The following is an 11118-nucleotide window of genomic DNA, read 5'->3' as shown; positions in this document are numbered from 1 at the left end:
CGGTGCTCGCAGAGTGTAGGGAAAAGAGCGCGCGGAAGGTCCCTGCTTTGGCGCCCGCTACACTGTCGTCAACTTCTCCGCGATGTCGGTCGCCGGCTCCGAGCTACAGTCCGCCGCTCAGCAGCGGGGCGCGGAAGCAGCGCGGCACGGGGAGCTGCAGTATCTGGGGCAGGTGGAGCACATCCTGCGCTGCGGCTTTAAGAAGGAGGATCGCACAGGCACAGGCACTCTGTCCGTGTTCGGCATGCAGGCGCGGTACAGCCTGAGAGGTGAGCATGGCGGGATAGGCCGCGGGAGGACGCCTGGCGGTCTGGGCGCGCGGAGGCGCAAGGCGGGCTGCCTTGGTTAGTTCTAACGTGGCCTAGGAGTCCTAAGCATTCCAGGGCTACTGCTACTGCAGGTAAACCCGGTCCTAAAGTCCCGCCTTTGTTCTAAATCCCTGTTAAGCCGCCTCTCCGGAACCAGTCTTGCGGCCCGAGGGAGGGAGTGGGAGAAACCTGTTCCGGTTTGTCCAAGCCTTGCCCTGAGGTCCTGAATTTGCTCCTCCTCTTCCCTCCATTAGCTAAGTACCTCTTTGAAACGGTTTTAAAAATTGGAGCGAAAATGGTTCGGGCGGTGCTACGGAGTCGCAGAAAAAGAGGAGACCCCAGGCTCGAGGTGGGAACTGTGGCGTTTCCTCCTGCAGCCTTGAGGATGTCTAGGCTTACCGGTGGTACCAGGAAGAAGCGCTCTCTGAGTTGCTGGAATCTAGCACAGCAGCGCTGGGAAGAGCTCTGGACCCTTGTCGGTGTTGCCTGAGGGTGGGGCTAATGGTGGGCTTTAGAATGGATGAAGAGCAACCTGACGCTAGCGTAAAGAGTAGCTTTGAGTAAGGATACACCCACTCTTAGGGAATTCACTTAGTCTCAAACTGTTCTGGAGCTGGAAACTACACAGCCCTCACTGCGCAGATGCACAGCCTAAAGGGCATCCGAGAGCAGTGGACTCTGATGAACGACAGGCCCAGTTGTGTGTGTTTGTTTAGAGACAGCGTTTCTCTGTGTAGCCTTGGCTGTCCTGGACTCAATTTGTGGACCAGGTTGGTCTCTGAACTCACAGCTATCCACCTGCCTCTGCCTTCCTGAGCGCTGGGATTAAAGGTGTGCGCCACTAACCCCAGCTCAGACACAGTTCTAATCCATTTCCTCTGTTTAGGCTGTGGACAAATTTGTTTTTGTTCTTTACCTCTCTACCCTCCCTTCAGCTTTTCTGTGTAGATGTTTAAGATGGAAGCAGTGCTCTCTCGTTGCAAAACATTTACTTAGGCTGCGTGTCTCTAGCCTGAGTCTTTTCTCTTTACCTTGTCGTTTGATTGACCTACCTGCCCCTTTGCCTCTTAAGCTGTTCAAACTTGTGCATCTCCTTTGGGTACCTGTGAAGTGGAGGTTACAAAGTTCCCTGATAGCCATTCTGAGGGGCGAACGATTCTATTTTTATGTACTAGGTCAGTTTATTTTCCAAATATCTGAAAACTCTTCCTCAGTTCCTACCAGAGTGATTGTCATCTCTCTGCCTGGAGCTCGGCAGATTTGGCTATTACAACCTTTAGGTTGTGTCCAAAGCCACGTTTTGGGTGTTGTCATTACATCCCAATGACAGCTTTTTCTCTTTGCCACATGGGTAACTTCTGTGTCACTGGAGAACTGTGCTGTCACTGACAAGCCCTGTTTTCCTGCAACCGCTCCAGGATGTTGTGTTTCTAGCAGTTTTTCTCCACAGAGAAAGCTGGATGGTGGCTTGCTGTATTTTACCACATTTTAACTGTCTGACAAACTGTTTTTCAGATGAATTTCCTCTACTCACAACCAAACGAGTGTTCTGGAAGGGTGTTTTGGAGGAGCTGCTGTGGTTTATCAAGGTAGGAGCTGTTAGCCATTCCCATTTTCCGGCTCTGGCTTTAGATGCTTTTCTCTCTCCCAGCCTCCCTGCTCTCCTCACCAACCTGAACACACGGGAATATTCCTGCCCAGGCTAGATATATGATACATGAACAGTCTGCACATGGAACATTAAGCAAGTCCACTTGGGGTATCATGCTTACACATGGAACATGTTTAATTCAGACATTCAAAATTGTCAGATGAGGTAAGAACAGATTAGGAACTTGGAGGTATTTAGAGCATAAAAGCAGTGATGGACTTTTAATCCCAGCACTTGGGAAGCACAGGCAGGCAGATCTCTGTTCCAGGCCAGCCTGGTTTAGAGGGAGTTCCAGGACAGCCAAGGCTATACAGAGAAACTTTGCCTCAAAAAACTAAAAGGGAACGAAAGAAATAAAAAGGGAAGCCTGGGGGGATGGCTCAGACTGAGTTTGGATCCCCGGAACCCTCATAAAGCCCTATTTAGTAGTGCAGTCTAATCCTAGCACTTCTTTTTTGCTTTGTTTTGTTTGTTTTGTTTTTCAAGACAGGATTTCTCTGTGTAGCTGTGGTTGTCCTGGACTCGCCTTGTAGACCAGGCTGGCCTCGAACTCACCTGCCTCTGCCTCCCAAGTGCTGGCCTTACAGGTGTGCGTCGCCATGCCCAGCCCTAATCCCAGCACTTTTATGGGAGATGGAGATGGGAGAATCTACTGGAAGCTCACAGGCTAGCTAACCTGGGGTGGGAGTGCAGTAGCAAGAACAAGAAAGACACCCTGCCTGGAATAAGGTAGAAGAGGTGATAACCCAGGGTTACCACATGTATACAAATACACACACAAAGATTTTTCAAGTTAAAGGGACTAGAAGAAACAAACACTGTTAGGGAATTTCCAGTAAGAGCTAAGACTGTTCTATAAGCCCTCGGAAGCCTGGTCAGCACGTCCTGCACATGGGCAGTACACCATGGGTAGAAGATGAGTCCCAAAACCTTTTATGCTCATTTTACTCATTTTTTCTAGGGATCCACAAATGCTAAAGAACTGTCCTCCAAGGGAGTGAGGATCTGGGATGCCAATGGGTCCCGAGAGTTTTTGGACAGCCTGGGATTCTCTGCCCGACAGGAAGGGGACCTGGGCCCTGTTTATGGTTTCCAGTGGAGACATTTTGGAGCAGACTACAAAGATATGGATTCAGGTGAGGAGATAACAATGCCTCAGGCTTCCTGAGTGTTCTTCCTTAAAGATCCATTGTAGAGTATGGGGGATCAGTCTACAACAGGGGAGTTGATAGGTAACTGACTTTGTGAGAAGCTGTGCTGGGTTACAGTGGAGATCTTACAAAAGCCAAATTGTACTCTTGGTGGCTAGTATTACTTACTGGGCATGATTGGATGCTGGAACTTTCTATTTCCTGTGTCATTCGCAAGTAGTGGCAGGTTTGGTTTGTCAGTGTTAGGGTTTAGGCTAGAAGGAGGTTTGTCTGGGATGAAGTGTAGAAGTTGCCTGTGATAACCTTGGCAAACTGGTAGGCGGTATGGAGTCTCTGTTCAGTGCCTGACTTACCCTTTCCTTCCTGCTCTGAGGAGACAGAGGGTGAAGAAAACATCTTATTTTGTGACTGGCATCATTTCCTCTTGGTACTGTTTGAGTGTCACAGAGACAGGCATCCAGCCTTTGTCACTTCCTGACTCAGGTTCCAAAGTTAATGTCTCCTTAGAATATGTGCATATGTGCTTGTGTCCACAGGAAGTAATAATTACTGGCTGGGCTGACACCAGCAACCTGAACAGTATGCTTCTTCTCTCAAGGGGACAGTCACAGCTGTGACAAAGCTAAGCTTTCCCACACATCCCCCTTCTCTTTTAAAAAAATTAAGAACTATATACACACATATACAGATATACATAATCACCAGGTATCAAGTACATAACCAAGTCCTTTTATACTTGTTAACCTGAGAGAAAGTATTCCACTATCCTACCAAAGAGAGTCCTTTTTTTTTAAATGAAAAATTGCAATTATCAATCTATAAATGTGTTTTTAATTCTTAAACTAAAGCTTCTAGTAACACTGTGGCTATCTAGTCTTTAATCCCATCAGAGACCCAAGAAGAAAAATCTATCTAATAAAGGACATGCTGGTGGGCAACTTCCAAGTTACATAGGACAGAGAGAGCAGACCACCTGGATAGTCACCGGATTCTCTCCTTCATTGGGGCAATCAGTCTTCAGCCTTATCGGCCCAAAACATCCAACAAACTGCTTTTTGAAACAGGAAATCCGATGGTCTGGTCCATCTAGTCTCTTCAAAGCTGGACAGTCAACTTTCCAGCATCACTGTTGATCATTGTAGACAGTCAGCCTGTCATCAGCACACAGCTCCTTCTAACCAGTGGGAAGAATGGGGGCCTTGTGGTTTGAATAAGGGCCCCATAGGCTTATATGTTGAATGCTTGGTCACCAGGGAGTGATGCTATTTGAAAGGAGTAAGAGGTGTGGCCTTGATGAAGGAAGTGTGTCTCTGGGCTGGGGTTTGAGGTTTCAGAAGCCTATCCCAAGCCCAGCTCTGGATATAGAAGCATCACTGTGTTTCCAGCACCATGTCTGCCTACACCCTGCCATTGCTGATAATAGACTAAACCTCTGAAACTATAAGCAAGCTCCAAATAAATGCTTTCTTTTATAAGAGTTGCCATGTTCATGGTCACAACAACAAGGAGGCAGAGGCAGGTGGATCTCTGAGTTTGAGGTCAGCCTGGCCTACAGAGCGAGGTCCAAGACAGTCATAGCTACAATAGAGAAACCCTGACTCGAAAAAAACAAAACAAAAGAAAAAAAAAGAACACTAAGACAGGCGTAGTGTCCAATTTCTTCATTAAAGACTAAAGTTGTATTTGTAATTGAGATGTTTTTAATGCTGGTGATTTTTTTTTTTAGAAGTGAAATTCTTTATGGACAAGAATGAGCAGAGTGATAAAGGTAGAAAATTATAGAAGAGGTTGTTAGGGCTTGTGGTGTAATGTGATGGCGAGTTAGTGTTAGTGAGCTAAGAATATTATCTGAAAAGTTCTGGAAGTGAATAGTGTGATGTAGTGCGAATGCCTGAGCCTGGAGACCGGATTTTGATCCCCAAACTCATGTGGTAGAAGGAGAGAACCTATTCTCACAGGGTCTTTGACCCACACATGCCATAGCATATGTCACATATAGCAAAATAAATAATAACAATGTAAAAACAATTTTAGTGGTAAATTTGTGTATACTCCATTTTTGAGTCAGGGTTTTGCTATAATAGCCTTGGCTGGCCTAGAACTAATTATAAAGACAAGGCTCACACAGATGTGCCTGCATCTGCTCTTCTCAGGTGCTGGGATTTACGTGTGTGTGTGTGTGTGTGTGTGTGTGTGTGTGTGTGTGTGTGGTGGCGTGGCGGCTGAGTGAAAGTCTTATGAAGCTGCAGCTGGCCTTCAGTCGGCCTTCAGTACTTGTCCTCCTGTCTCCACCTTTCAACTGATAGAATTACAGGCACGTGCCATCATGTTCACCTCACCGACATTTTGTGTTTTGAAACAGGGTTTCTCTGTGTAGCCCTCATTGTCCTAGAACTCACCCTGTTGACCAGGCTGGACTTGAAGTCATAGAGATCTGTCTGTCTGTGCCTCCTGAGTGATAGGATTAAAGGCATGCACTACAATACCCAATTTATTGTTTAAAAATAATTCTAGAGTCACAGGAAAAATGTATTTTTTAAAGATTTATTTTTATTTTATGTGCATTGGTGTTTTGCCTGCATATATATCTATGTGAGGGTGTCGGATCCCCTGGAACTGGAGTTACAGATGGCCCCATGGGTGCTGGGAATTGAACCCAGGTCTTTTGGAAGAGCAGCCAATGTTCTTAACTGCTGAGCCATCTCTCCAGCCTTGGAAAAATGGTTTTAAATATAGTTTTACCTTATTTCTGCTACAAGAAATAATTGCTGGAATTTTTTCTGTACTTTATCAGATTTTTAACACATATAGATTATGGAATCACTAACACAATCAAGCTATAGAATATTTTCTGGAGTCTTTAATATTGCCTATTTGGAGTTGTGACAATTTGTTTGTTTTTCTCTGTGTAGCCTTGGCTGTCCTGGACTTGCTTTGTAGACCAGGCTGTCCTTGAACTCACAGCTATCCACCTGCCTCTGCCTCCCAAGTGCTAGGATTAAAGGTGTGCACCATCACATCCAGCCGCTGTGACAATTTTTAAAACCAATCCAAAGATACAATCCTAAAATACACTAATTTGGGCTGATGAGATGACTCATACAGGCCTTTATGACTTAAGCTCAGTCTCTAAAGGTGAATCCCTGAAAACTGTCCTCTGATCACTGTGCACTGGCACATGTGCTCCTGCTCACACATGCATCACACGTGTACACAATATTAAATAAATTTAAAAATCAGGAACAACTTTTCCATCTCATAAAACCAAAGACATACTAATTTGAATACATGATTAAGTAATGAGAGTTGGAAAATATTAAGAGCCTTGTTTTTTCATAACTAGATCATTATGATTCTAGAAAAGCAGCAAACTGTATATATAATAAAATGTCCAAGTTTATAATATTCAGTTGTCTTGTACCCTGATGACATCCTAATCACCTTTGAAGGGCTACAAAATCAGATTAAATTTTTACCTAAAAATGAGAATTACATTTCAACTCAGGAAGCCTTGGGCAACCCATTCAAACCATATCCAAATAGCACTTATCAATAAGAGCAGTATTAAATGAGGAAGTGAATTGTACAGACTAAATATTTAAAGGATTTTTGTCTGTCATTAAGATAAACATGGGTTCAGCAAGGACCTTGAACTTAATCCAGCATGATCTGAGAAATACCCAGAATATGCTGGGTGTCTTAGAACCAGGGTCATCACATGACAAGCTGTGACTGTGTGACTTAAGTGCATATGTTTTCTCCTGACAATTCTACAGATTACTCAGGTCAAGGAGTAGACCAGCTGCAAAAAGTGATTGACACCATTAAAACCAACCCTGATGACAGAAGAATCATCATGTGTGCCTGGAACCCAAAAGGTGGGTAGCATCCTGGTCATCTTCCTTCGGATAAACAGGCGAGTTAGCAAAAGGAAGCCAGGAGGCCTGAGGCAACTGAAGGTGCCTCTAGTCATGGGGTTGATTGTGCGCCCTTGAGCCACTCACTCACATTTTGCTGTATTTTCACCTTTGTAGTATACACTAAGGCACATGTGATCCTATTTATGCATTTATATTAAAGGAGCATTAAATTGGCTGTAAAAATACACCTATGGGGCCAGGCGTGGTGGTCCATGCCTTTAGTCCAAGCACTTAGGAGGCAGAGGTAGGTAGATCTCTGAGTTCAAGCCAGCCTGGTCTACAAAGTGAGTCCAGGACAGCCAAGGCTACACAGAGAAACCCTGTCTCAAAAAAGCAAATAGAGACTTAATAACAGAAAGATGTGCCTTGGATGCTCATTTCCTATGGCCTTTGCAAATGAAATAATTTCCCTTTTATTTGGTGTCATCAACAGGGGCCCAAATCCTTCATTTTAGCCCAGATGGAAGAGCATAAATGTATACTTGCAGATATCTTTTGCTAATGGACAGTTTCCATTACATCTGGGTTGGGAAAATGATCTGACTTTGGCATAATGGGGAAGGTGTGAGTTGTCGGTGCCTTCTTTCATGGTTGGCATCTGTTTCTTATTTTATGTTTTTCATAGATATGTTTTCTAAAACCCCTTCTTGTTCCCCCATTGACTCCTCAGATCTTCCCCTGATGGCACTGCCTCCTTGCCATGCCCTCTGTCAGTTCTATGTCGTGAATGGGGAACTGTCTTGCCAGCTTTACCAGAGGTCAGGAGATATGGGTCTGGGCGTGCCCTTCAACATTGCCAGCTATGCCCTGCTGACCTACATGATTGCACATATCACGGGCCTGCAGGTGAGCTGCTTTCAGAAGGCATGGTTATAGCCAGTGTAGTGCACTGAACTCATAGCAGGGAACTCAGTCTGATTAGTATTAAATTTTTATGAATGTAAGTAAGACATGAACTGACTAACCTTGTAACCCTCCTTGGAGCTTTTTGGCTCCTAGTTGCTTGTATGTGTGTGTGTGTGTGTGTGTGTGTGTGTGTGTGTGTGTTGGGGGAGAGGGTATTAGAGACATGGACTTATTCTCTAGTCCAGACAACTTTTAACCTACAGTGTCAGAATACAGTCCAAGAATGAAGTCGTGGGGCTGGAGAGATAACTCAGTGGTTAAGGGCACTGACTACTCTGCCAAAGGACCTGGTTCAAATCTCAGCACCCACATGGCAGCTCACAACTATCTGTAACTCCAAGATCTGACACTCTCATATAGACATACTTGCAGGCAAAACACCGATATAATAAAGGTAAAATATAAAGGTAAAAAATAAAGGTAAAAAGGTTATTTAAAAAAATGAAGTTGTGAGAATTCTGAGTACTTGTGAGAAAACTGTAAGAAAACAAGAGTCTTGTGACTTCAGTTTCTTCAAAACACAGAATTATTTTGTTTTGTTTGGATGCGGCACTTGTTGCCACAAGTGAGAGCTCCTTGGGGGCCCTGCCCCCCTTACTCCCTTGACCCTGCCTGCCTCACTGTTGAGAGCAGTAGTATTTCACCAGCAGCCCTCTTGGGGGCGCCCGGAACCCTTCCACTGTGCCAGACTAGAGTCCTGCTGATCTCGCTGCTGGATATCAGAAGTGTTCTTGGAATGTGTTCTGTGCTCTTCCCAGGTGTAGAGACAGGAGTGAGTTTACTTCTGCTCTTGTTATTCATATGGAATATTTTGCCTCTGGAATACCATGGTTTTGCCATGTGCTGCTTTGTCCTTGTGATTATACACTTTCCTCGTGTGACTCTTTAACCGTCAGAGGATCAATTGTCTGATACTCTGAATAAAGTTGGCCAGTGCATGAGACGTCAGGCCCTTCTCTCTCAGGTTCATGATGCTTACTAGAGTGGTAAATATCTCAGCCTTCCAAGTGCTGGGGTTACATGGGTGAGCCATCATGCACAACTTAAAAACTTTCATAAATTAACTTTTCTCAAAAACCACACTGATAAACTTACTTTTGGGGGAAGCTTTGAAGTATCTGCATATCCTATATAATGTTTTATGGGGTGGGGGGGGGCTGGGGGGCATCCACATATTCCACAGTGTGTGTGTAGAGATCAGAGGACAGTTTGCGTTGGTCAGTTCTCTTCCTCCATGTGGGTCTCAGGGATCAAGCTTAGGCTGTCAGGGTTGGAAGCAAGTGCCCACTGAGCCATTTCACTGCCCCTGATATGTCTTAAAATTACATTTTAAACATAATTTAAACTAAAATATTAACTGTTGTGTTCTCTCCTGTGAGATGTTTTTAGCCAGGTGATTTTGTCCATACTTTGGGAGATGCACATATTTACCTCAATCATATTGAGCCGCTGAAAATTCAGGTAAGAAATATACTTGTCTTTAATCCCAGCACTTGGGAGGCAGAGGCAGGTAGATTGCTATGAGTTGGAGGCCAGCCTGGTCTACAAAGCAAGCTCAGGACAGCTAGGACCAAAACAGAGAAACACATTCAAAAACAAACAAAAAAAACCCCACACCAGAAATATACCCATTTCATCTCTTTTTGAGCTTGGTGCCTTCTCTTGACAACAGACTGGGTGGCAGGGCATTTTGGTATCACATCCTTTGGTGCTGACTGTATTGAAGTGCTCCAACTGCAGGGCTTTTAATAAGGCAGATGAGCAGGGATGAGGCTATAATCAGGGTTAGCAACCACAAGCACCAAAAATGGTAAGGTATTAAGCACTAGTACCAGAGAGAAGAGCCAGGAGATACAGCATTTTAGCTCCTATTTCTACTTGAAGAATTGAAATATAAATGTTTGGCTTTAGTTTTATGCTAAAGTTTAGTAGTTAGGTCTGAACTTTTTAAAAGCCTGTCTATTCAAATCCCTATAATGCAGCAGCAAACAAATGAAATGGCAATAAGAATATGAGTGTCCATGTTTCATGAACCTTAAGGAAGAAAATTAGAAGAGTAAACAACTGTGTGCCTATGTGAAATATATTTATCAGCAGTTATCTGGTGGCTTCACCCTGTAATTAGCTACTTAAGAGGCCGAAGCAGGAGCATTCCAAGTTCAAGACTTGCTTGGGCTACAGAGTAAGTTCAACAAGCCTTGATAACTGCCCAAGACCCTGTCTCAAAGTAAAAAGTAAGCAAAGACCTCAGCTGTAGTTGGATTGTAGATTTTGTATGTAACTCTTACCAGGCCCTAGGTATAATCCCCAATGTTTCAGAAAGAAAAGACAGTGCAGTATTGTGCTCCTTTAAAATAGTACTTTGTGATAAAAATACTATGTTGGTTTCATGAGGAGACACAGGAACAAATATAAAATAATGTCATGATTTTGTTTTTAGCTTCAGCGAGAACCAAGACCTTTCCCAAAGCTCAAAATCCTTCGAAAAGTTGAGACAATTGATGATTTCAAAGTTGAAGACTTTCAGATTGAAGGGTATAATCCACATCCAACAATTAAAATGGAAATGGCTGTTTAGAGCTCTTTCAATGATGCTGTAAATATCACTAGTTTTTAGGGTAAAATAAAGTTTTTTCTCTAAAGGAAAATGAACTAGGTAAAAAATTGACAGTGACATATGTATTGTGACATAACTATTGTCAATATCTAAAGTGTTACTGGCCTTTAGAACTGCCTTTCCTTTAGTATTCACTGAAGGTACATTAAAAAAGCTGAGATTATATACTAGTAAAAACAAACAAGCATATCTATATCTATATCTATTCATATGAAGAAGCTGGTGAGATTCAGATTATATTATTCATGGGAGTGCCTGGTGTGGTGGTGCACGCCTTTAATCCCTGCACAGGGGAGGCAGAGGCAGGCAGATCACTGTGAGTTCAAGGCCAGCCTGGTCTACAAAGTCAGTCCAGGACAGCCAGGGCTACACAGAGAAACCCTGTCTCAAAAAACCCAAAAAACAAAGTGGTCTGAAAGTGTGAAGAAATACCATTTGTCCCATTAATTTCAATGAGGTGTGAAATCTCTAAAGTACTCAGACTGATAAGTAGGATGCTAAACTGATAACAAAAGGATGCTAAACCATTTCAGGGCGAATCAGTGAACTGTTTTGTTGCTTTACC

At 43.7% G+C, this 11118-nt stretch overlaps 1 protein-coding gene across 1 annotated transcript; it reads left to right on the top strand.

The window, feature by feature from the left end:
* On the top strand, positions 1-10734 carry Tyms (thymidylate synthetase). Its single transcript, XM_051154511.1, has 7 exons — positions 1-269; positions 1824-1897; positions 2921-3095; positions 6887-6988; positions 7701-7876; positions 9326-9397; positions 10377-10734. Exons 1-7 carry the CDS (start codon positions 83-85, stop codon positions 10512-10514), a joined length of 924 nt encoding a protein of 307 aa, XP_051010468.1. The 5' UTR covers positions 1-82; the 3' UTR covers positions 10515-10734.
* The last annotated feature ends 384 nt before the right edge of the window (positions 10735-11118 follow it).

This window comes from Acomys russatus, chromosome 12 (genome assembly GCF_903995435.1).
Source record: "Acomys russatus chromosome 12, mAcoRus1.1, whole genome shotgun sequence".
Classification (NCBI taxonomy): Eukaryota; Metazoa; Chordata; class Mammalia; order Rodentia; family Muridae; genus Acomys; species Acomys russatus.
The sequence above is the reverse complement of the archived record's forward strand: the minus strand, read 5'-3'. Positions and strand labels throughout refer to the sequence as shown.